Source organism: Carassius auratus, chromosome 50 (assembly GCF_003368295.1).
Source record: "Carassius auratus strain Wakin chromosome 50, ASM336829v1, whole genome shotgun sequence".
Lineage (NCBI taxonomy): Eukaryota > Metazoa > Chordata > Actinopteri > Cypriniformes > Cyprinidae > Carassius > Carassius auratus.
In genome coordinates, this window is record NC_039292.1 from 10443064 (window position 1) to 10464604 (window position 21541).

Consider the following 21541-nt stretch of genomic DNA (forward strand, 5'->3'; position numbering starts at 1 on the left):
CGATGTGTGGAAACAAAATATACAAAATAATGTGTGACTTCAAAGCACTTAAAGCAATTTTTCGGCGGCTGGTGAAGACAGGTGAGTTGTATAAAAGTGATGTCACGCGTTCAGACCACGCTGATTGAGTCTCGACCTTGAGTAAAAGGAGCGCACCTTTGTGAGAGCGCTGTAATTAGGACGAACGCGTGCACACGTTGGCCAACGGTCTCTCCCGTGCACATTCAGACTTCCCGACACGGCTTGGGTGGAGAAATTGAATGCGGGAAGGGGAAGAAAAGAAAAAAACCCTGACATGTTCGGCATGATGCAAAGAGGCCGAGAGGTCAGGGCAAGTCAGAGAAAGAGGGAGCCGAGAGAAAGACGCGAGCAGAAAAAGCAAGAGAAAGCACTAAAAGTGTGCCCAAGTTCATTTCCAGTCCTTTCACAAACGTCCTCAAAATGGGCTAATGGGAGGTCTGTGAAAAGCCTAACACTCGCTGGCGGGCGTGTTGAGAGCCCACATATGCGGAGCGAGGGCCTTCGCTTCTTAAGGACCACAAAAGACCAAGGCTTTTGAGACACATCTCCTGACGCCTCCATGGCCAGCGGCACCTTCTTGAGACGAGCATTAGTGATTGCTTTTATTAACGCTGCCATTTCTGGCATGCCAACGACTTGGTATTGACGGTGAAAAGCCCCGTTCTTGCCTGGAAGCAGTGAGCATTTGTGGGTTCCCCCCAAAAACATCACTTGTTGGGTGCGCAGAAGTACGATCTCCCGAGAGTCGGCCCATTGTCTGTTCTTTTAATTCGATGTAGGTCATTTTACATTCATTATATGGAGAAAGGGGACGTGATAGATAGAAAAGAGACAAAGGGGGATGAAGAGGAGCGAGGCGTGGTATTGATCCACGTTGTGAGTCTGACGGATCGGGTTTGACAGGAGCAGCACATTGATCCGTGTCAACTTAAAGTTGCCGCTATTATCCATGGACAAGCGGACGGAGTCAGTGCGGAGGGGGTGTGTCGTCTTTAATCCCAGCTGAAGGAGAGGCAGGCGGTCACGCCAGCAGTCACATCCATCTGACAACTCTCCACAAGGTGGATGGGAGCTTTATGACAGGTATCAACATGGCAGCAGGGGCGATATCGCAGGTACGGCCCGGCGGGTCGCTTCAAGTGAAACCAGCCGGAGTCAGAAAGACTAATGAGGCAAGACAGGATATCGGTGTTCCTTCAGAATATGAAACCCGAGCTTTTGACAAGAAACACAGATCGGGCTACGAGAAGACGCCAGTTAGTGTTGAGGATAAGGCGGTGAGACAGAGCCGTGCGAATCAATCAATGATGGGAAGTCCAATGTCAGGACGAGTTAATAACTTCATCGGCTCGCTGAAACGTGGTGGATTTTGTTAACAGGCATCAAACGGGACAGAATTTCTGGGATTCATTTAGTGGCGTTTTGAAATGCGCTTGATAAAATTCAATCCGTATGAAGTATTTCTGAAAGAATGCCTGACCTTTTAATTGGCCGAATACCATGGTTATCAGTGGCTGCGATGATATTCCAGACATTCATGCGGTTTTCTTGATCCAACAGGCAATCAGGGACTTTTCCATGCTCGTTGTCATACAATTTGCCAATATTCAAGGTGGCTTTTGCATTGAACCTTGGAGGTATGAAAAGATGCATCAAAAAATGATTGTGTTTTAGGTCCAGTAAGACAAGAGGAGAGAGGCCTTGAAAAATGTTTTCTGAAAGTCAAATGGCGGCGCTTGTGAAGTCGAGTGATTATTAACTCATAGAAGCCAGTTTTTATGTTTACAATCACCATCAATGCTCAAAAAAGCAGCTTTATCGTAATTTCATATACTACCAGATTTATAAACCGAAATGCTAGTGTTTTCATTTCAGGTTCTGCACTAAATGAATGCCCTGTAGCTCTCAGAACGGCTCTTCTGAAGCGATAATGGTATCAACCTCAATCGGCTCACTCTCCGTTTGTTGAAAGTGAGCAAACTGTAGCATTTGAGTTGTGTAAGTGTTCTTCCTTTCACTCAGCAGCAGTATTTGGGTTATTCAAGCCCCCCGCTGACGTTTGTTTAGACTGTGTCTGTGCTGCGGCCCAATGGATCGATGGCTGGCCACCACAACCTGCGATTTCTAAGTCCATTCAAGAGGGGACAGCTGAAGGTGGCAGAAAAAAAAAAACACTTTCTCATTGTTTTTACAGATTTGTTTGGCAACCTTTGAAGGTTTAAGGTTTAACATTAAAAACATTGTGTATGAAATCAAGAAAAACACAATGCATTGCAAAAAAAAGTTTAAATGCTTAGTTATTAGGATCATATAAGATGGATAAAAGGTACATACTGAGTAAGGACACAGGGGCATCTTTTTGCACATTCCCTCCTATGCAGTTCTGCTGGTTCTGGGCGGGCGCTACTGGTTTATAAGATTGGCCTGTGGCACGGTACATGGCCTGGACCCAAAGAGCACGGTCCTGTTCGTCATTGCTGGCGAATACCACCAGATCGCCCTCTCGGACAGCACTGAAGAAGGCTCTGCCTCCCTGAAGACCTGCAGAGATGTTGTTTTAGCACATGAATCCACATCAGCCAGTTCATTTCCCTTTTTACTTTTCATACAATCATCCATTATTATTTGAACGGGATTGTCTCACATAAAGAATGGTCTGCTGTTGAGATTAATACCTTCACGTTTATAAGAGTATAAATTTAATAAAAAATAATATTTTTTTTGAATTTACATATTACATTAAATATACATTTATTAGTTTTATAAATAATTGAATATAAAAAGTATATAATTAATTTTCTTTTTTTTTACAGTAGATATTCATAATTAATTTCCTATTATATGTAAATTTTATAACATATATAAAAATATTTCAAAATACTGCACAGCATTACATTATTATTATTATTATTATCATTATTAATGCAGAATATAATGAATCTTCATATTTTACTACCATATCATTTGGTTTTCTGTAATTTAATAGATTCTGGTTTTCCGAATACTTCATTCCCACTTTTCATTTCAAGCTCATAACGTGTGCATCTCTTTCAAAAGCGGCAAATGCTAAATTCTAATTCAAGACAGAGGTCAGCTGAAATTCATTTGAACTATGATTATTCATTTAATTTTGAAATAAAATCTAAACGGTCACATGAGCATTTGACTGAGTGACTAACTAAGCCTTTAGTGTTGAAGTGTGCGTGTACCTGGCTGCGGATCGGAGTAATCTACTGTATAACCGTCCAGCTGCATCAGCTCCTGCGGCTCGGACTTCTTCTCCCGGTAACTGCACATGGCAAACGTGTACTGACTCACCTGAACAGCAGAAAAGAGAGGAGATCATCTTAACACACACTCCTAAAAATCCTACATTTGTGTGAGATCCATAGCCTTTTGATGGACAAAAATGTACAATTGATATCTAAACTGTGTAAATTACGTCATAAATACAGTACAAATACAGGTAACTCCAAATTAAAACAAGGAATTTTGACGTTTTATGCAAGGATTTACTGTGGGGTTTTACTCAAATTCACTAATTAAAAATAATTATGTCTTAATGTTTTGTGAATGGTCAGCCATATTTTTTGTTATTGATTTATATGTGTGTGTGTTACACATTGAATTAAACGAGAACCAGCTGATTCTTATGATTCCACTTCTGTCATTTTACATTCACAAGTCGCAAGTCAAATTATAAACCGTTATTTAAAACTGTATTTTTTCTCGTAAAATATTTAACACAAAAATGATACCGTTATTTCAGGAGACTATTAGTTATTTAGGATAGTAATTCATAAATTAATTAATTTACTTTTTAATTAAACCGATAATGGTTCAACACTCTTTTACGAAAAAAAAAAAGCAAACAAAAAAAACTTTTTCCTTCAGAAAAACAACAAAAAACACACTTGCAAACACACAATGCATGAGACATACAAAAAAACATATGTATATTAATTTTGACAAAAATCTAAATGACACTAATATATAAAGTTGTGATTGGGAAATCTGCTCACCTGAACAAGCACATAATATCTCCTCTTCCATCGCTTCCAGACTCTCTGGCCTAATGCGTAAAGATACCTACAGAGAAAAAAAACACTACAATGAGTGTCATGGAAGAATCAAATTGACAGCTGAAAGCTCCCTTGATATTTTCATTTACGGACATGATTAAAAACAAAACACTATATTCATAAAGCCTAGGTGTAAACCCCATGTAGCTTAAGGACTGTCATTCGTTAATTCCTCAAACGGCTGAATTCTGTCATGTCCACTCCATGACAGAGAAGAAAAAAAAACATCTTAGGCTACTGATTAAGCACACATTCTTAAAAATGACAAAAACAACAACAACAAAAAAGGATCTGTGCAGAAATATGGGTGAGGTGAAATCAATTCTTCTTAAATGGACACACAGCGCCCGTGGGGGGAAAAGCTCCAGTCAAGGTTGAGGGAGCAATGAGTGCATGGAAGCGGGCCAGTCTGGGTTAACATGTGGCAGAGGTAATCATCCACTTGTGAAAGTGATTTTCAGCTCACTCTCCGACACCTTTCTGATACACATGATCCCATTTAGATGGCAACAATGGCCGGCTGATGGCAGACGAGACGACCTCTGGGTGAACGGGCGCGCCGCGGGCACTTTCCAGTCGACTTCAGCTCAGTCTGAGCCGGGATAATAACTATAATAATAATAATAATAGTAATAACAATAATCTTCTGAAGATAAACTAAATTTTGTCTTCTATGTCTTTATGGTTTCTTGGAAGTAGTTTTGGTGGAAAGAAAAATGCTGGATCTGTAGAGTCACAATAATAGCATTTTAAAACGTTTGATATGATTAATTATGAAATACAAGTAATATTTCATTTCAGGAATTTTTTTTTTTTTTTTAATATATCAGAAAATTTGATAGGAAGAAATTACAAATCATAACAAAATGCATAACACTGGATAAATACGACATCTTTAGGTCTCTGAAATATGGAGTCAGACTCATTATCTTAAGCTAATATAATTTATTAATTCTTCTAGTAAAAAGCACTCAACCAGTTTACATAAAGACTTAATTTACATATAACCAGTTCTTCTCAGCATTTGTTAACATCCCTGAAAAGTCAATAGGATTATCGCTTTACAATGCAAATTATGATACTACATTGAACTTTAAAACACTATACAAATGCTAACCTCACAATGTATGTCAATATGACTGTAAAAGTCAAATAAAACATTTAGAGATCACCTTGAGAAAAAGTGGCATTACATGGTCATTGTAAGTGTTATTATAATGGATGCAGTGCCCCCATGTGGTCTAACGGCAGTATGGCAGAAAGCATATTTTCATTGGGCCTTATTGGTGAAAAACAAGCAGTACTGATTTCTCTGAGGTTTTTAAATAATGCTATTATTAAATTAAGATCCAGTTTAGTGCCTTATGTAAAAACTGATTCACAAATGATTTGCATAGAAATGTATTCTTGTATTTTTCAATACATTGTTACTTAAACCAGTATAGTTATTGATAACTAAAAATAAATCTATTAAAACAAGCTGAAAAAAATTGCCTTGGCAATTCACTTAAATATTTTTAAGAAATAAAATTATAGTACTAAAACTAAAACTGAAATAAAAACTAAGCAGAAAATAAATCTTAACAAAAAAAAAAAAAAAAAAAAAAATCAAAACATTAATACATACTATAACTGTAGAAAAAACATACTAGGACTCAGTTTAAAATTCCCATTAAATTGCTATATTTTCTGTCTTTTAGTATAGGTAGTATAAAATATTGCATGCAATAACACAAATAAATGAGTCATGAATGCAAAGTATGGCTGTAACCGAAGGCGGAGGTTAAAAGAGATCTTAAAAATGCAAACGTGTTAAAAGGGCTTTAATGTGTGCCCAGGCTCTCAAATGAAAGAGGGCAAAGCTGGTTTTAAGGGGATACAAAAAGAAGTAAAAAAGGAGCATGGTAGAGAAAGAAAGAGCCAGTGGGCATAAGTGAGACAGAGACAGACTGATCAGACTGGAGCTGGCAGCTCTCTCTCTCAGGGCCACAGTGGGGTCACTCCACAAAACTGAATGGCTCCCAATTCTTCAGTCGCTCTGCTGATAAACAGATGGCTTCTTTTAATGGGGTGCAATCAACCTGAAAAGCTCCCCACCGATCGCTCTCTCTCTTCCCATGCACAGGGACAGTCATCAGGTGTTTGTTTTTGTAGATGTGTGTGGGTATATAAGTAATTGGACAAAACCTAAGACTAAAACGGTATGATTTTAATCTTACAAATCTCAAATGAGTATCATAAGACCAAAAGGCATCACGAATTTCAGCCTGTTCCTCACACAAATGTGGCTTTAGAGGATTTGGAATATGGTGCATTCTGGGCCTCCTGGGAAGTTTATATGTATCTGTTAATATTACTGTATCGACTTCAACTAATAAGAACAATGTATTTTTTTTAATTAACATTAACAAGGATGAATAGATGCTTTACATGTACATGTCTTGCTCATTGTTAGTTAATGCATTAACTAACATTAACAATTAATAAAGGCCCTTGCATCCATTGCATCCAACTTGTTTTTTCACATATACATCATCGACTCTGAACCTCAGGGCTTAAAGAAAGTTTAGAGTTGTTATGAATTGTATGGCATTCATTTGCATTCAACGCAGAAATGCAATCTTTCCAGCATGACTTGAATGCACCAAACCACTATTTTCAAATAGAAAATTGAAGAGTTTTGAAAACACAAACAGAAAAGGGTGAGAAAATGAAAACATCATTTTTATTTTAGGGCTAATAAATAAATGTCTGAGTAAGTTTGTGTCAGTCTGAGTGTGTACGTGGTCTTGTGAGGTCCGTTAAAAAGGTAATTCCAGGATGAAGAGGTTTCTGCCAATTAGAGCAGGCCTCTCAGGGAGGCGCTCTATAGAGGAATCACACAGGGCCTCTGTGTAATTAGCAGGCTGATGGTAGTGATGTGACCCTTGACCCTGCCCCGCTGAGGGAAGCACCCCAGCAGCTGGTCCTGCACATCTTCACTGCTGCATTTACTGACAGGGCTCGTTCTGAATGAGTAAATCCAGACCGTCAGAAGGAGCTGGATCTGTTTTTCCTCCCTCCTTATTTTATTGATTCAAAAAGACAAAATCTGATTTCTTTACCAGCAAACAAATAAAAAAAGCGAATATGTTATAATGCGTCCTTTTAATTATTTTATTTACTTATTTAATGGTGCCAGATTTGTATTTAATGTTTTTAATTTTGCTATTTATTTGAATGTTCGTTTTACTTTTACATTTGTAATATGTTTTTTGTGTCTTGTGATTTTGTTGCTTGATCCAACATTGCAGCAAATTCCAACACACCAAAACTGAATTCTTGAACAGAAAATTAAAAATAAATACACTTTTTAAAATATTTAAAGTTTTTGTATACCCATATTGGCCAGCTTTTATTTTTTTATTTTATTTTTTTAAATGTTGCTATTTATTTGAATGTTCATTTTCATTTTGAATTAGTAATTTTATCATCCCTTGTAATGTAATTACAAATTTACTTTGTTTAGAAAATATCCCAACTTGACTATAAATTATTTAAATTATTTATAAAAGGTTTTTACACACTATATATATATTACTTCTATTTAATGTTGCAATTTTCTAAGTTATTTAATGCTGCTATTTATTTGAATTGTCCTTTTTTTATTCGTTCATAATTAATAAATAAATAAATAAGAGATGTAATACACAGAGCCAGTGTTTTCTGAGGGGCTCCTGGAAGTCCAAGGAAACCTAGTGTGTGACATGAGGAGACTCACAAGAATAATAATCGAACACAAGGTGGCACTAGAACCACACTTTTTTCAATGCACCTCATTTATGTAAACTTCCTTCTAGCTGAATGGGGTATTCTTTCTTCTTATAAGATTTATTCTATATTTATATAATAATTATATAATCATGATTTCCTATTGTGAAAAATTACCCATCTATTATTCAATAAAATGAATTTATCCATGGAATTTCTATTTGTAACTATTGCTACTATTGCACTATGTTCTATTTCTATTAATAACAAGTGTGAGGACGTATTCGGATCCTGGAGGTCAGGTAGTGAGCATCATTACAGACGTACCCGCTGTGCTTCATGTTGGGGGGTTTGTCCATGCGGACCGCCAGTTTGATTTTCAGATCCACGTCTTGGCTGTTCTTAGGCACTACCATCTTATGCAACTCTGCCGTTTTGGGCCCGTTTGTTGTGGGGTGAAGGACCACCTGGACCGAACGAGAGAAAATAAGAGAGAAACACATTATTAGGACCGATACACCTGGATGGGCAGCTGGAGAGATAGGTGTGAAAGAGATGATTGGAGATGAGAGAAAAAGAGGGTTAGACTGAAGAACAGAGAGAGAAAAAATAGATGGAGGAGGTGCAGTCTGTTTGGTGCGAGTCTCTAATGGGGAGTCTCCATCTGTTACTCCGGGAGTGTAAGCCCTAATGACTAAAGATTTCCTCGCCTGTAGTTCACTTTCCCCTCGCACACATACAAACACATGTGCACGCACATCAAGGTCACACACTGTGTGCAGAACATCTGTTCCTGCAACATCAGCCAATAATTGAGCACATTGTGCAGATCCAACACAGAGGAGGATTTCTGTAAATCTCAGCGGTGGATGGAAGGACAGACTCTCATCTCACCCTTCCCAGCTCTTTGTCCTCCAGAGCCAGGACCCCAGTGCTTTCAGTGAAGAGTTTGACTTTGACCGCTGGCAGGGGGTGTGTGGTGGTGAAATCTCCTTGTGTGCCCCACCTGTAAAAGAAGAAAACAAATCAGCCGTCACATTAGGAGACTTCATTTTGCATTCCCCACTTCTTCAGACTCATGATGAAGTAACTGCTGAATATTTCCTGTACTTGTTTGATCAAATTAGTGTGTGGGATGTTAACATATCTATTTGCTTTCATAAGACTTTGCTTTTGTTGTCTTGTGTTTGTTCTTTTTTTTATTATTAAACTATTCATAAAGCTCAAATTAAACAACAAATTATTGTTTTATACTTATATTCCTGTTTCAAATTTCAAAACAGCCTATGTAACAACTTGAGGGGTGGTCTGAAGTTAAAAAAAGTCAAAAAAGTCAAAAAAATTAGATAAAAAAAAAAATACAAAATACAAATACAAAACTAAAACTAAAAACACGACCTGATTTCAAAAACAAGGCTTAAAACTCAACTCTGACTCCAAAAGCCAAAAAAACAACAACAACAACAACAATAAAAAGTTTACTCCCCTCCAGCCAAATAATATTTAAAAACACAACCTAAATCCCAAAAGAAAGACTAAAAATTGCAAAATTGGACACAAAAGTAGATTTCTGACTTCAAAACATGACTTGACTCTCGGTTGGTTGTGCATCTTTTTCTTTCACAGTTTTTCCTTCCACTCAACTTTTTATTAAAATGCTTTGATACAGCACTCAGTAAACAGCCAGCTTCTTTGGCAATGAATGCTTGTGGCTTACCCTCCTTGTGAAGGGTGTCAATGATTGTCTTCTGGACAACTGTCAGATCAGCAGTCTTCCCCATAATTGTTTAGCAGAGTGAACCAAACTGAGAGACCATTTTGAAAGGCTCAGGAAACCTTTGCAGGTGTTTTGAGCTGATTAGCATGTCACCATATTCTCATTTGTTGAGATAGTTTATTGGTGGGTTTTTGTTAAATATGTGACCCAAAATCATCACAATTAAAAGAACCAAAAGCTTAAACTACTTCAGTCTCTGTGCATTTAATTTATTTATTTATTCGAGTTGAATTATTGAAAAAAAAAAGAACTTTCCATGACATTCTAATTTATTGAGAGCACCTGTATATATATATCTATAGCTGAGTAACTCTCTCTCTCTCTCTCAAGCGGGCCAACAGTAGCTTGAGGAAAATTGACTGTAGGAGTCGGCTCCCACATCTAATTCAGTTCTTTTGCTTTCTAAAGCAATAAAGCCCCCAGACAGTGTTTTGAATGTCATATGGCAAGCCAAGTATGTTTCCTCTATAGTAAAAGAACAAGAACGAGTTAACTGTACAGTATGTACACTTGGTTGAGCTTATAACATATGAGATCTGTATGAACTGATGAAGATGCATGCTTCAGCAGAACAAAAGCTGGAACCAATGAATCTCTTGAATCAATTTAATCAATAAATTCCTTGATCTTGAAAATCATGATCCAGCACACAGACTCAATCAGACATCTTTTCACAGCTAATCTAGACTGTGTCTACAACAGACACTGAGTCACAATGCTGAATCACTCTCTGGTTATACCCTCTTTGGTGTCTGAGCCTCTGTGTGAATCCTGTGTCCATCAGCCTTATGATGTTACCAAGGAGGTGTGCAATATCTGAAGATCTGATAGCATTCCCATTCATCTCAATGGGCTTTAGACAGAATAAAAGACACCAATGGAGGAATATGCTCTTAGCAGCCATAGTTACTGGATCTACCAGCAGGGGGGCTCATGGTAACCAGCCAAACCTTGATCCCTTGAGGTCGACACACCAACCTGGCAATGAAAAACTGTTGGTGACGAAAGACAACCATGTTGTCACCTTGCATGTGCCTGGGCTTAAAATTCATGCTTGAACACACTGCAAACACTAGAGCAAAACATGTTTTGCACCTGCATGAAAGGAAATACCTGTCTATTGCAGCAAGTGGCACTAGTTCATATTAATTATTCATAAAGAGAAACCGAAATCAGGACTGCTGAACTACAAACTGAAATCAAAGCAGGACTTTCTTACTATTCTGAATATAAAAACTATGTGTATTAACCCTTAAAGACCTAGAACGTTTTTGGGGCGCCTGACACACCTGCACTTTTCTTTGTTTTTGAGACCTATTCTAGCGGTCAGCATCAAGTGCCATGTATAGTTATAAACAGGAGAACTTACAGTTTAAGTTTAACTAATTTTAAGTCTCAATTTTCCTTTCGTTTTCTCTAAGAATGAATGAAATTACAGAATTTTAAGAAAAATGCAAGCTACAGTTGGGTGTTTTTTACTGTGTTCTCAAGCAGAAACTCCTAAAGTTTGGATATTTTTCTTTAGAAAGTTGCGTCTGGGTGTTTTACACTTCCAAATAAAATTTTGTTTACATATACCATTCCCCAAGCAAGTTCTAGCCATTTATTACAATATTGTTATTGACGCTTTTAAGTGAAAAACAGGCCTATTTCGTTAACAATAGAGATTTTACTCATTTCAATGTGTAAACAAGATGGCGCCAGGTTGTGTGTTGGCTTGCCGTCGCTCTACATTTAGGATGTCTGTTTTTTATTTATTTATTTTATTTTTATGTTTTATCAATTATTTGGATTGCTCACAGTTGGTCTATGATCGCCTTTCGCAGCTAAGTCTTCGTTCTACGGCCTTGAATATGTGCAGCAGTGATTTGAACTTGAAATTCTTTGCTGAACAGCCATGCATGTTCCAGCCGCCGTTTAAAGTCTGTCAGGTAACTGGATGCGCGTGCTGGAAGAGGAGACGCCGCAGGAGACGAGGCATACGGGCTGGAGTCTTGGTGAAACTTAAGAAATTGAGGATCCTGAATAGTGGAGCTAGACCAACAATGGAGTCACGGCATTCCTATTTGTTACATGTTCTGCCTGCCACATCAACATCATTGCGCTGGACTACACGGAGAAAGACGAGACGCGGAGGCGTGGTACACTCAAATTTGCGCTCCGTGAGACGAGCTGGGGCAGTGAAGCTAAGTTCTGTTTCTTCCTCTAATCGGCCCGTTGAGTCGACCACAGTGCTCATGGCTTTGATAAACGCACGCTCAGTTGTCAACAAAACATTCATCTTGAATGACTATTATGTAAAGTATGGACTGGACTTTCTTTTTATCACTGAAACTTGGCTAAATGACGCTGATATGAGTCCTCTTGTTGAGCTTTTACCAAGTGGATGTAGCTATTTAAGTACTTCGAGAAGTAATCGTCGAGGTGGAGGCTTGGCTGTTATTTTTAATAACATGATGAAGTGCAAGTTACTGCCTGCTGAAAGTTCAAAGAGTTTTGAAGTTCAATTAATGAAGATTGACTTGCCCTCGCCAGTGATTTGTGCCTTGATATATAGGCCTCCTGGTTATAATAAGAATTTTCTTGATAAATTTAGTGAGTTTTTATCCGTGGTTGTTCCATCTGCTGACAGGATTTTGATTATGGGTGATTTTAACATTCATGTTTGTTGTCCTGGTAAACCCATGACCAGGGAATTCTTGAATTTAGTTGATTCTTTTAACTTATTTCAATGCGTTTCCGGTCCTACACACGATCGTGGCCACACACTTGACTTGGTCTTTTCTTTGGGGATAACGATAGAAAATATTTGTGTTGAAGAAATGGCCATCTCGGATCATATGCCTATTAGGTTTAATTTTACCTCCACAACAAATGACTTTCATCAGCCTCCATCATTCTTGTCCAGGGTTATCACTACTTCTACATCTAGTGTGTTCTCAACTGCTTTTACTGAATTAGCCCTTCATATTGAGCCTACCATATTGTCAGCTGTAGGACCTGATGAATTGGTGGATTCTTTTAATAATGTTTGCTCTGAAATTTTGGATAATGTTGCGCCTTTTAAAATGAGATGTCAAAAAGTTAAAAAACGACCGTGGTTAAATGATGTAACGCGTAATTTGAGGCGGGTTTGTCGGCTTGCAGAGCGTAAGTGGCTGAAAGATAAATTGCAGATATCTTATGATATTCTTAGAGAATCTCTATCAAATTATCAAAACGCTGTTAGAGCCGCTAGATCTTCATATTTTTCGCGAATTATATCACATAATGCAAATAATCCAAAGGTACTATTTTCAACTATAGATAAGGTATTGAGTCCTTCTATCAACTATTTTCCTTTCCCGTCTAAGGATCTGTGTGATAGTTTTTTAAAATATTTTATTGATAAGGTTGTTCTTATTCGGTCGAATATTGTGCCTGTAGGCAATGTTGTAGCTGATATAATTAATCCTTCTCGTTGTTTAAGTAAATTTGCATCTATTACATTAGTTGAGTTGGAGAAGATAATAATGCATTTAAAGCCGACTACCTCATTTTATGACGTTCTCCCGTCGCGATTGTTTAAAGAGGTTGTAGACACTATTGGACCTAATATACTTCTGATTATCAATAGTAGTTTATATCAGGGAATTGTACCTTCAGGGTTTAAGCATGCTGTTATTGAGCCGGTATTAAAAAAACATAACTTGGATTCACATGAGTTAAAAAATTTCAGACCTATTTCAAAATTGCCTTTTATGAATAAGATTTTAGAGAAAGTTGTCCATAATCAACTTACAGATTTCTTGATTGTAAATAACATAATGGATATTTTTCAGTCCGGATTTAGGACCAAACATAGCACAGAATCAGCACTATTGAAGGTTACAAATGATATTTTGTTAAGTATTGACTCCGGGAAAAGTGTTGCTTTAATGATGCTAGATTTAAGTGCAGCCTTTGATACTTTAGATCACGCAGTTTTAATAGACCGCCTTAGAGATTATGTAGGGATCAATGGTGTAGCCCTTAAGTGGTTTTCCTCGTATTTGCATGACAGGACATGCTCTGTTAAAATTGGAAATTATGTCTCTGCATCTGCTGCTATTTCTTGGGGGGTTCCTCAGGGATCAATCCTTGGTCCGACTCTGTTTTCTCTGTATATGTTACCTCTGGGGTCTATTTTTAAGCAGCATAATATTAACTATCACCTCTATGCTGATGATTTACAATTGTACCTTCCTTTGGAGTGTGATGGTTGTGCATCTTTTACTAATTTTTATAAGTGCTTGACTGAGGTAAAGGGATGGCTAGCTAATAATTTTTTACAATTAAATGAGGATAAAACTGAGTTTATTATGTTTGGGAACAAGGAGTTTGGGAATGCTCCGGCTGGAAATAATAGACTACTGTCCAACAATATGCAAAGTTATGTAAAGAACCTTGGAGTTTTTCTCGACTCGGAATTACGCTTTGACCGTCAAGTTAACAGCGTTGTGAAATCATCTTTCTTTCATTTAAGAAAATTGTTTAAACTGAAACCAATTCTTTCGTACAAGGACTTGGAGATTGTTGTGCATGCCTTTGTTTCAACCCGGTTGGATTATTGTAATTCTCTTTATCTGGGCATAAGTGAATCACTGGTTACTCGTCTTCAGTGTGTCCAGAATGCTGCAGTGAGATTTTTAACAAATACCAGAAAAAGGGATCACATAACACCTTTATTGATATCCCTTCACTGGCTACCTGTTAGATACAGAATACAATATAAGGTGTTGATGTTTGTTTTTAAAGCACTACATGATCAAGCTCCTGAGTACATAAAAGACATGTTAATCCCTTATCAGTCTCAACGTCACCTTCGCTCCTCTCGGAATATGCTCCTAACCATCCCACGGTCTCGCTTGAGGCGTAGTGGAGACCGCGCGTTTTCTGTGGCGGCTCCTGCACTTTGGAATGTGTTGCCTCTATCCTTAAAAACCTCATCAGGCATGGATATTTTTAAAAAGGGATTGAAGACTTATTTATTTAATCAAGCCTTTGGCGTTTGATTAGGTCTGAGAACTGTGAGTGATTTATTGTTTGATTTTCTTGTGTCTTGTTTTTAATGTAACTTATTGTTGGTATGTATTTTAGAGTTAGTGATCAGCCTACTTATGGACAGCACTTTGGTCCATTCTAATGGTTTTGAAAGTGCTTTATAAATAAAAGTTGAGTTGAGTTGAGTTGAGTTAATGAGTGTTATATAACAAAACCAAACAAAACAATTTTTTTCTTCTTCTGAGAAATATTTTTCAATCTGAGTATGAACAATAAACACAAACTATGCAGCATATAGTAAAAACAATTGCACAAATTGTCTTCAACAATACAGTGCAAAAACAGTGCAAATGATTCACACACTACACACAAAGTGAGTGCAACAGAAAAAAATAGTGCTAACTATCTTTATGAACTGTATAATTATTTTCAGCTATTATTTATCGTACTTACAGTTTGTGATTTGGTGGAGCCAGCTGGTCCTAATAAACTGGGTACTGAGCCATCTTTCAAGAGCAAGCATTTTTGTGAATCCCACATTGAACTCCCAGAGAACACAAAAAAAGACTGGGATGTACTGCTTTGGTACAGTGAAAAAAAAAAAATGTAACTACTGATTCTTTGATGCCTAATTCTTCAGAAGTGAAAATAAAATGAATTTACTTTCACTGTGTAAGACACAGTGTCTTCATATAATGTTTACCACATGAAAAAGCTAAAGTGTTTGAGGGCAGGTTAAGCTGTTTGCGGCCGGCCAACGTAGAACATAGACGGCATTATGTAAACGTGTTACCTCGTGCCGTGTAGCTGTCACAGAAGTGGGATTCAAATATACACTAAATGACAGAGGATCGCACTACCAGACTTTCAAGTTGTTCCGATCACAACAAAATCATGCAGAAATGTGTATCTTTTTGCTAGGAGACATGTGACAAATGAACTGGGTCGGAAGCTGAACAGCCAATCAGATCAATCTCACAGACAGCTCGATGCAATTCAACATGCACAATTGGGCAAATAGCAGCTGACGCGCTCCAACTAGTGCCATCATTGCGGAATATACCAAAAAAAACTGAGTTTAAAAGTTTTTAATTTTTTGGAGCCATTTAGTCCTTCCGGTTCAAAAAGCAAAGTTGAACCAACTTTACAAAAAGTGATGTATATGCGTTAATTTGGAGTGGTGATTGGCTGCTGTGACTGGAGAGTACGTGATCAGTTTTCAGAGCTTTTCTCAGTATTATTCATGAGAACGTACTCTTATGATCCAAACACTGTGCTGTATTATGTATGAGTTTGTATTACAGCAGATAATATAAAAACTAATGGAAAAGTTTCTGCGCTGACAGTTCACCACTGTGCATTTACATTTATGCATTTAGCAGATGTATTTATCCAAAGCAACTTGCAGTGCATTCAGGCTATTTATTTATTTTTTTGTAATCAGTATTTGTGTTCCCTGGAAATTGAACCCACAACCTTTTGCGCTGCTAATACAGGTCTCTACCACTGAACCACAGGAACACTGTAAACATGACCGTGAACATATTTCATCTTCTCTTGTGCTCCAAACATGAACCAGCACTGTGTATGAAATATGAGTTAATAAGGGCAATGATACAGTGGAACGTCAGATCATGAACGCGATGTCACAACAGATTATTGTGATACACAGTGACAGACAATGACAGACCAAAAATTCATAGAAGAGTAAACAATAAACTATGCCTTTTTTCTTTCTGTTTTAAACTGGTGCATGTCATTTGTTCAGACCCTTCGGTACTGGTAAATGTGAAAATATTATTACAACTTTTAAATATTATTCTTCAATTTTTATATAGACCAATATTTCTGCTGATTTCTTAATTTCAAATAATTAATCAAAACTTTTTTATAGGATTTGTTTATGACAGTTGTTAGTAGTCTCTAATGATAAGATTTTGTTGTCATTATTTTTATATTCTTTAAAATACATCAAGCTGGCCCCTATTCTCCATTGTGATTTATTTGATATTTTTCTCTGCTCATATTTTAATATTAATTTGTCTGTATAATGAGTGTGTTGTAGAGCTGTGTTTTATTGGTTGTTTTTCCACTCTTCCCTCCCTCTACACTCCCACAGCTTTGCATGCACATTTCTGGATTCTTTTTCAAAACGGGGGTTTCATAACACTATAAACTTAGTTGAAACAACTCTAAATATAAACGCTAAACGTAAATGTTAACAGAAGCCTTAGACCACGAGCATCAGAATAAACTGAATAAAACAGCAGATTGACTGAACTGCATCAATAAGCTCATGTTGCACCTGACAAACTTCAATCCTTTCGACATATGATAATGTTGACTTTACACTTGTTCACATTTCAAGAGAGAGAACATTATGTGAACAAATGACCTGCAGATCTTCAACACAAACCCGATCTTTGTGTTCTTTTTTGTTGCTTTTTTTTTATTTCTTCTTAATCATTTCAAATTGGGTTTCTGAATGTCACCTACATACAAAAACACCTATTAAATGTTTTTCATGACTAGCCAAGTATCATATTTTAATGGACGCTTATTTTTTTTTGACGATTAGTTACTGTATATGAGGCACACAATAAAATCACAGAGGGTATTAATAGTATTTATGGAGAGGTTACAAGCTTCAAATTACACTCTGCCTTAAGAACAGTGCAAACAAGTTAAGTACAGAGTTAGTAACAAACTAGCTAGTAGATTCTAAGCCCATGGTATGAACTTCACATCTAAATTAAAGTAAGAATGGTTCACTTATGAACAGCTGGTGCAACCCTACCCAACCCTGAGTTTCAGCTACAGCTGTTGACAGTGACACAGCCAGAAAAGATCCTTCAGTCTTCACTCTGACTGACACTGTCTAGAGCCCAAATCTGCCTTGGGGAGCTTCACCAGTGTATGGATATTTTGGGAGGTCTGGGATAAAACTGACCTCTCACCACCTAGAGGCTGTCTGAACCCCCAAAACAAGTAGGGAGGACTATTTATTAAGCAAACTGTTACCAAGGCAACAAAACAACAGAGCCTAGCATCTAATAAAATCAGTACAATGATGCAATACCTTATTCACAGTGAAAACTATTTTCTAAATCTACTCACATTTGTTTGTTTGCAACATGCTAATGTTGACAGAACCAGACACTGCCATTATTTGGGAATAATAATAATCATCATCCCTAAACGGCCTCAGGAGATTTGCAGTGCAAGGAAAAATGAAGCAGCATTCAAAGTATTAAAACAAAAATACAATAAATAGGTATAAACACCTTGCTTTCATTTGTAGGTAATGTGCACAAAGCCAATAAAATACTTTTTAACAATGCCTAATTCCTTCCTATAATACTTTGCTGCCTTCCCTGTAACCACATTTCCAGGAAATGACATCACTGGCTAGATTATAGTGTAATTTTACTATAGTGTTAATCACATACTGTATGTCTGACATATATTCGATAGGAATTTTCACTTCGCAATACTCATTACACTGAAGAAGTGGGTATATAAAAATAAAAAAAACAATAAATAAATATTGTACCCCTTTTAGAATTTTAGGCAATATTGTTATTTAGTTTTACATGATTAAAAAATAATTTAACACAAGTCTGAGACATTTTTCAGTATGCTTTTCATGATAGGCCCCTTTAATAAGTCACATGCATGTATCTTGGAATCTGCAAGATCTGCTTCCTCTGTGCTAATTAACATCATACTGTGAGGTCAAATGTGAGCGTTATCGGATTGAACCGCATGATTTCCAGCAGGTGACGGCACAATAAACACACTGAAATCATCTCACATGCCAATGATTCACCTCGATGAGATTAAAAGTGATATTTTAATCTCGAGTGTCTGCTGGAGAAAAATGGGAATAATAGCTGTCTTAGAAATGTAAAATAAAAATGGGCTTCCTTAATATAAGTGCACAATACAAATTTGCCAATACTATGCAAGGTTTGAGTTAAGAAATGTATTACAGAAGCCATAACAGGAGGAAGCTAATGGTTCCTGATCTTTGAGTACTATCATCCGTTTGTGCTCAATGAAATCATACTGTAACTTTCACCAAACAATCCAGACCAAAAGGACTTTACATTGGATCTATCTCTTAAAGACATGGTAACAAAAAAAAAACTATTGAGTCAAAGAAGGGTTGCACTAAAATGGCCATGAAAAATTATTAAATAATTAAAAATCTAACTATTAATCATCTATATTCACACACACACACACACACACACAATTATATACAGTTTTGGTTTTCATAGCAAAACAGACCCATGTTTTGGTCTACAACTTCTAGGGCTGTCCAATGGTCAGAATTATTTGCTTCCTACTAATTCCTAGAATGCACCTTAAACAGTAAAAATCAACTATTTAAACTAGCGGAAATGTTGTTCAGTCGTGTCCCAAATGTCGCGAGGACAAGTGAATATGTAGATGTATGAAGACTAAGCATAATCAGTCTTCAAAAGGGATTTTGTCTCCAAGTTATCTCTCATCTCTAATGTGCACTGATTGAAAAAAAAGTTGCAAACTTTATACAGCCATCCCAAATTTTATTTGAAAAGTTTTGATTACTGAAAACATGCAAGACATGCATATTTTGTAATAGCATATAACTTTTTACCAGCTAAAATTCATTATATGTTATATGAATCAGCAGTGGGCCAATCCTAGTGTCCAAACTCATTACATAAGGTACATGATTTTTGGATAGTTCTACGAATATTTGCAGTCAAAATCTAGTCAAAGGAATCCATGCGATCAGGAATTCTGCAGGTTTCGGGTTCAAGTAATTTGCTGCGTTGACCAAAAGAATGCTGCTTTGTTTAAAAGTATGAAGCTATTACACAATGGAACGGTTTCACCTGCAAAAAATGACCTGCTGTAATTTCTCTAATATGACTGCATCCATAGTTAAGTAGGGAGCACAATGAGACACATTCCTAATCAACACAAGCAAAAACCCTACACAAACATGATTCTAGATAACTGTGATTCCAATGATCATGTTTCCGAGCTCACTGTCTACTTAATAAATATTATAACTTTGACATGCTAGTCAGTTCAGGTCAGATGCATCATTAGTACAGATATGCTATGGACTCAACATTACAAAACACACTGGAGCCAATGATGACCTCTTCACATTTGTCTGTCTCACACATAAAGAGTGTCATTCTGGGTCCAGCAGAAATTGCACTTTAGAGCTGAACAGCTGACATTTTTTCAATGTATCTGCAGTCAAAACAAGTCACTACTATAATGGGGAGCTGATGACATAAAAGCAAATTCATGCACCAGGTTCGAAGATAAAAAGCAAGTGGGAGTTGTTCCCAGCAGATTTGCAAGTCAGTGTACTATAGAATTAAAATAAAACAGTGACCTTAAAAAGGATAAAGAGATTGGCAAGTTGTGTACATATCTAAATAATAAAAATTATTTGCGAATCTCTTTAAAACTGGCTGTTGTTTTCACTTCATTGCATTGTTATAATTCCTAAAAGTGGCAAAAACTGGCGATTTGGTGACTTGGTGAGTGTTCATTTTAGGCTCTGTTTATGGTATAATACTGGATATGATATTCGATTTTTGACTCTTGTTATACCTTCCAGCTTACCTTACTTTAAAAAGTTAGAATTTTTGAAAGTCTCAGGTTGGTCAGAATTATTAATAGTTTTGGAAAGTTCACAAGAACAGCATTTATTTGAAATAGAATTTGTTTGCAACATTTGATCAATTTAATGTGTCCTTACTGAATAAAAGTATTAATTCCTTTAAATAACATCTTACTGGCCCCAAACTTTTTGTGCAGTAGTGTGTGTATATTACACCACTGTATATCATGTTAAAGAGCACCTATTATGGGATTTAAAATGTTCCAAATATTGTTTAAGAAGTCCCCAACAACAGTCATTGCATGCAATGACAAAAAAAGACTTTAGTTTTCTTATAATGTGCATTTATTTTTACCTGTTTTGACAGCGATTCTCAAATGATTCGTTTAGTGATTCACTTTTCAAAACCCTGCCTTTACGTGACGTTAGCGAGTATAGCCCAGGGTTCATATTGTAAAAGCACAATCAGTCTTTGTTTGCGTTAAATCGATGCATAAACATAACGTTTTTACCCCCCAAAAAAAAAAATTGCTGTAACATTACGTTACTACAAGGTATGACTATTCTTAAAGAAAACTCCGAAAACAATTCACATATCTCAATACAATTGTCATTGAAGACCTAGAAGCTAAACGGTGCTTACACAACAAACCAAACAACTATTAAGCATGCTACATAAAACATAAAAGCAACAATTATTAATAACACTTAGAGGTTGTGATACGGAGGAGGAAGCTGACGCAAATACACTTGGAACTGAACCTTCCTTCAATATCAGCCGGCTCGCGAACCCAAGTTTGATTGCATTTAAGTTGGTAAAGCAATCGTCTTCAAAATGGCGTGAACAAAGCACAAGACTCGGACTATACTTCTGTGGTACAGCTGTATATATGAATTGTAGCCACTTAGTCTTCAAATGCTCGTCCTTGGGCGGATGAAAAAAGTTTGCTTTTGAGTCGCACTTCAGAACACAACGTCTCGTCGCCATGATGTTTTCTAGTTTTCACTGGCGTCTTGGAGCGCAATAAATGGGCGTATCGTATTCAAATAACTTGACAAGTTGACGTCATCTAGTCAGAGAAAAAGCTTCGGTCTTCTAACGATTCATAAAAATGACTCGGAGTCGACTCTTAATTTTGAAAGACAATAACTTTATATACGGTGCACTGTCATATTTCAAACTTTGCAGGATGTTTTTGTTCACTTAGGTCTATGTTACACACTACATGAAAGGTACATTTCAAAATTCCATGA

The 21541-nt window shown here is 36.8% G+C and overlaps 1 protein-coding gene across 13 annotated transcripts in view; it reads right to left on the reverse strand.

Moving 5' to 3' along the window:
• The window catches only part of LOC113066968 (calcium-dependent secretion activator 2), a 154686-nt gene that overhangs the window by 55793 nt on the left and 77352 nt on the right, over positions 1-21541 (reverse strand). For all 13 annotated transcript variants that reach the window (XM_026239127.1, XM_026239123.1, XM_026239121.1 and 10 more), the window contains exons 7-11: positions 8748-8859; positions 8181-8320; positions 4044-4110; positions 3231-3339; positions 2356-2562 (exon numbers count right to left, since the gene is read on the reverse strand). In XM_026239127.1, coding sequence (XP_026094912.1) covers positions 2356-2562; positions 3231-3339; positions 4044-4110; positions 8181-8320; positions 8748-8859 — 635 coding nt within the window. The remainder of the gene's footprint in view (positions 1-2355; positions 2563-3230; positions 3340-4043; positions 4111-8180; positions 8321-8747; positions 8860-21541) is intronic.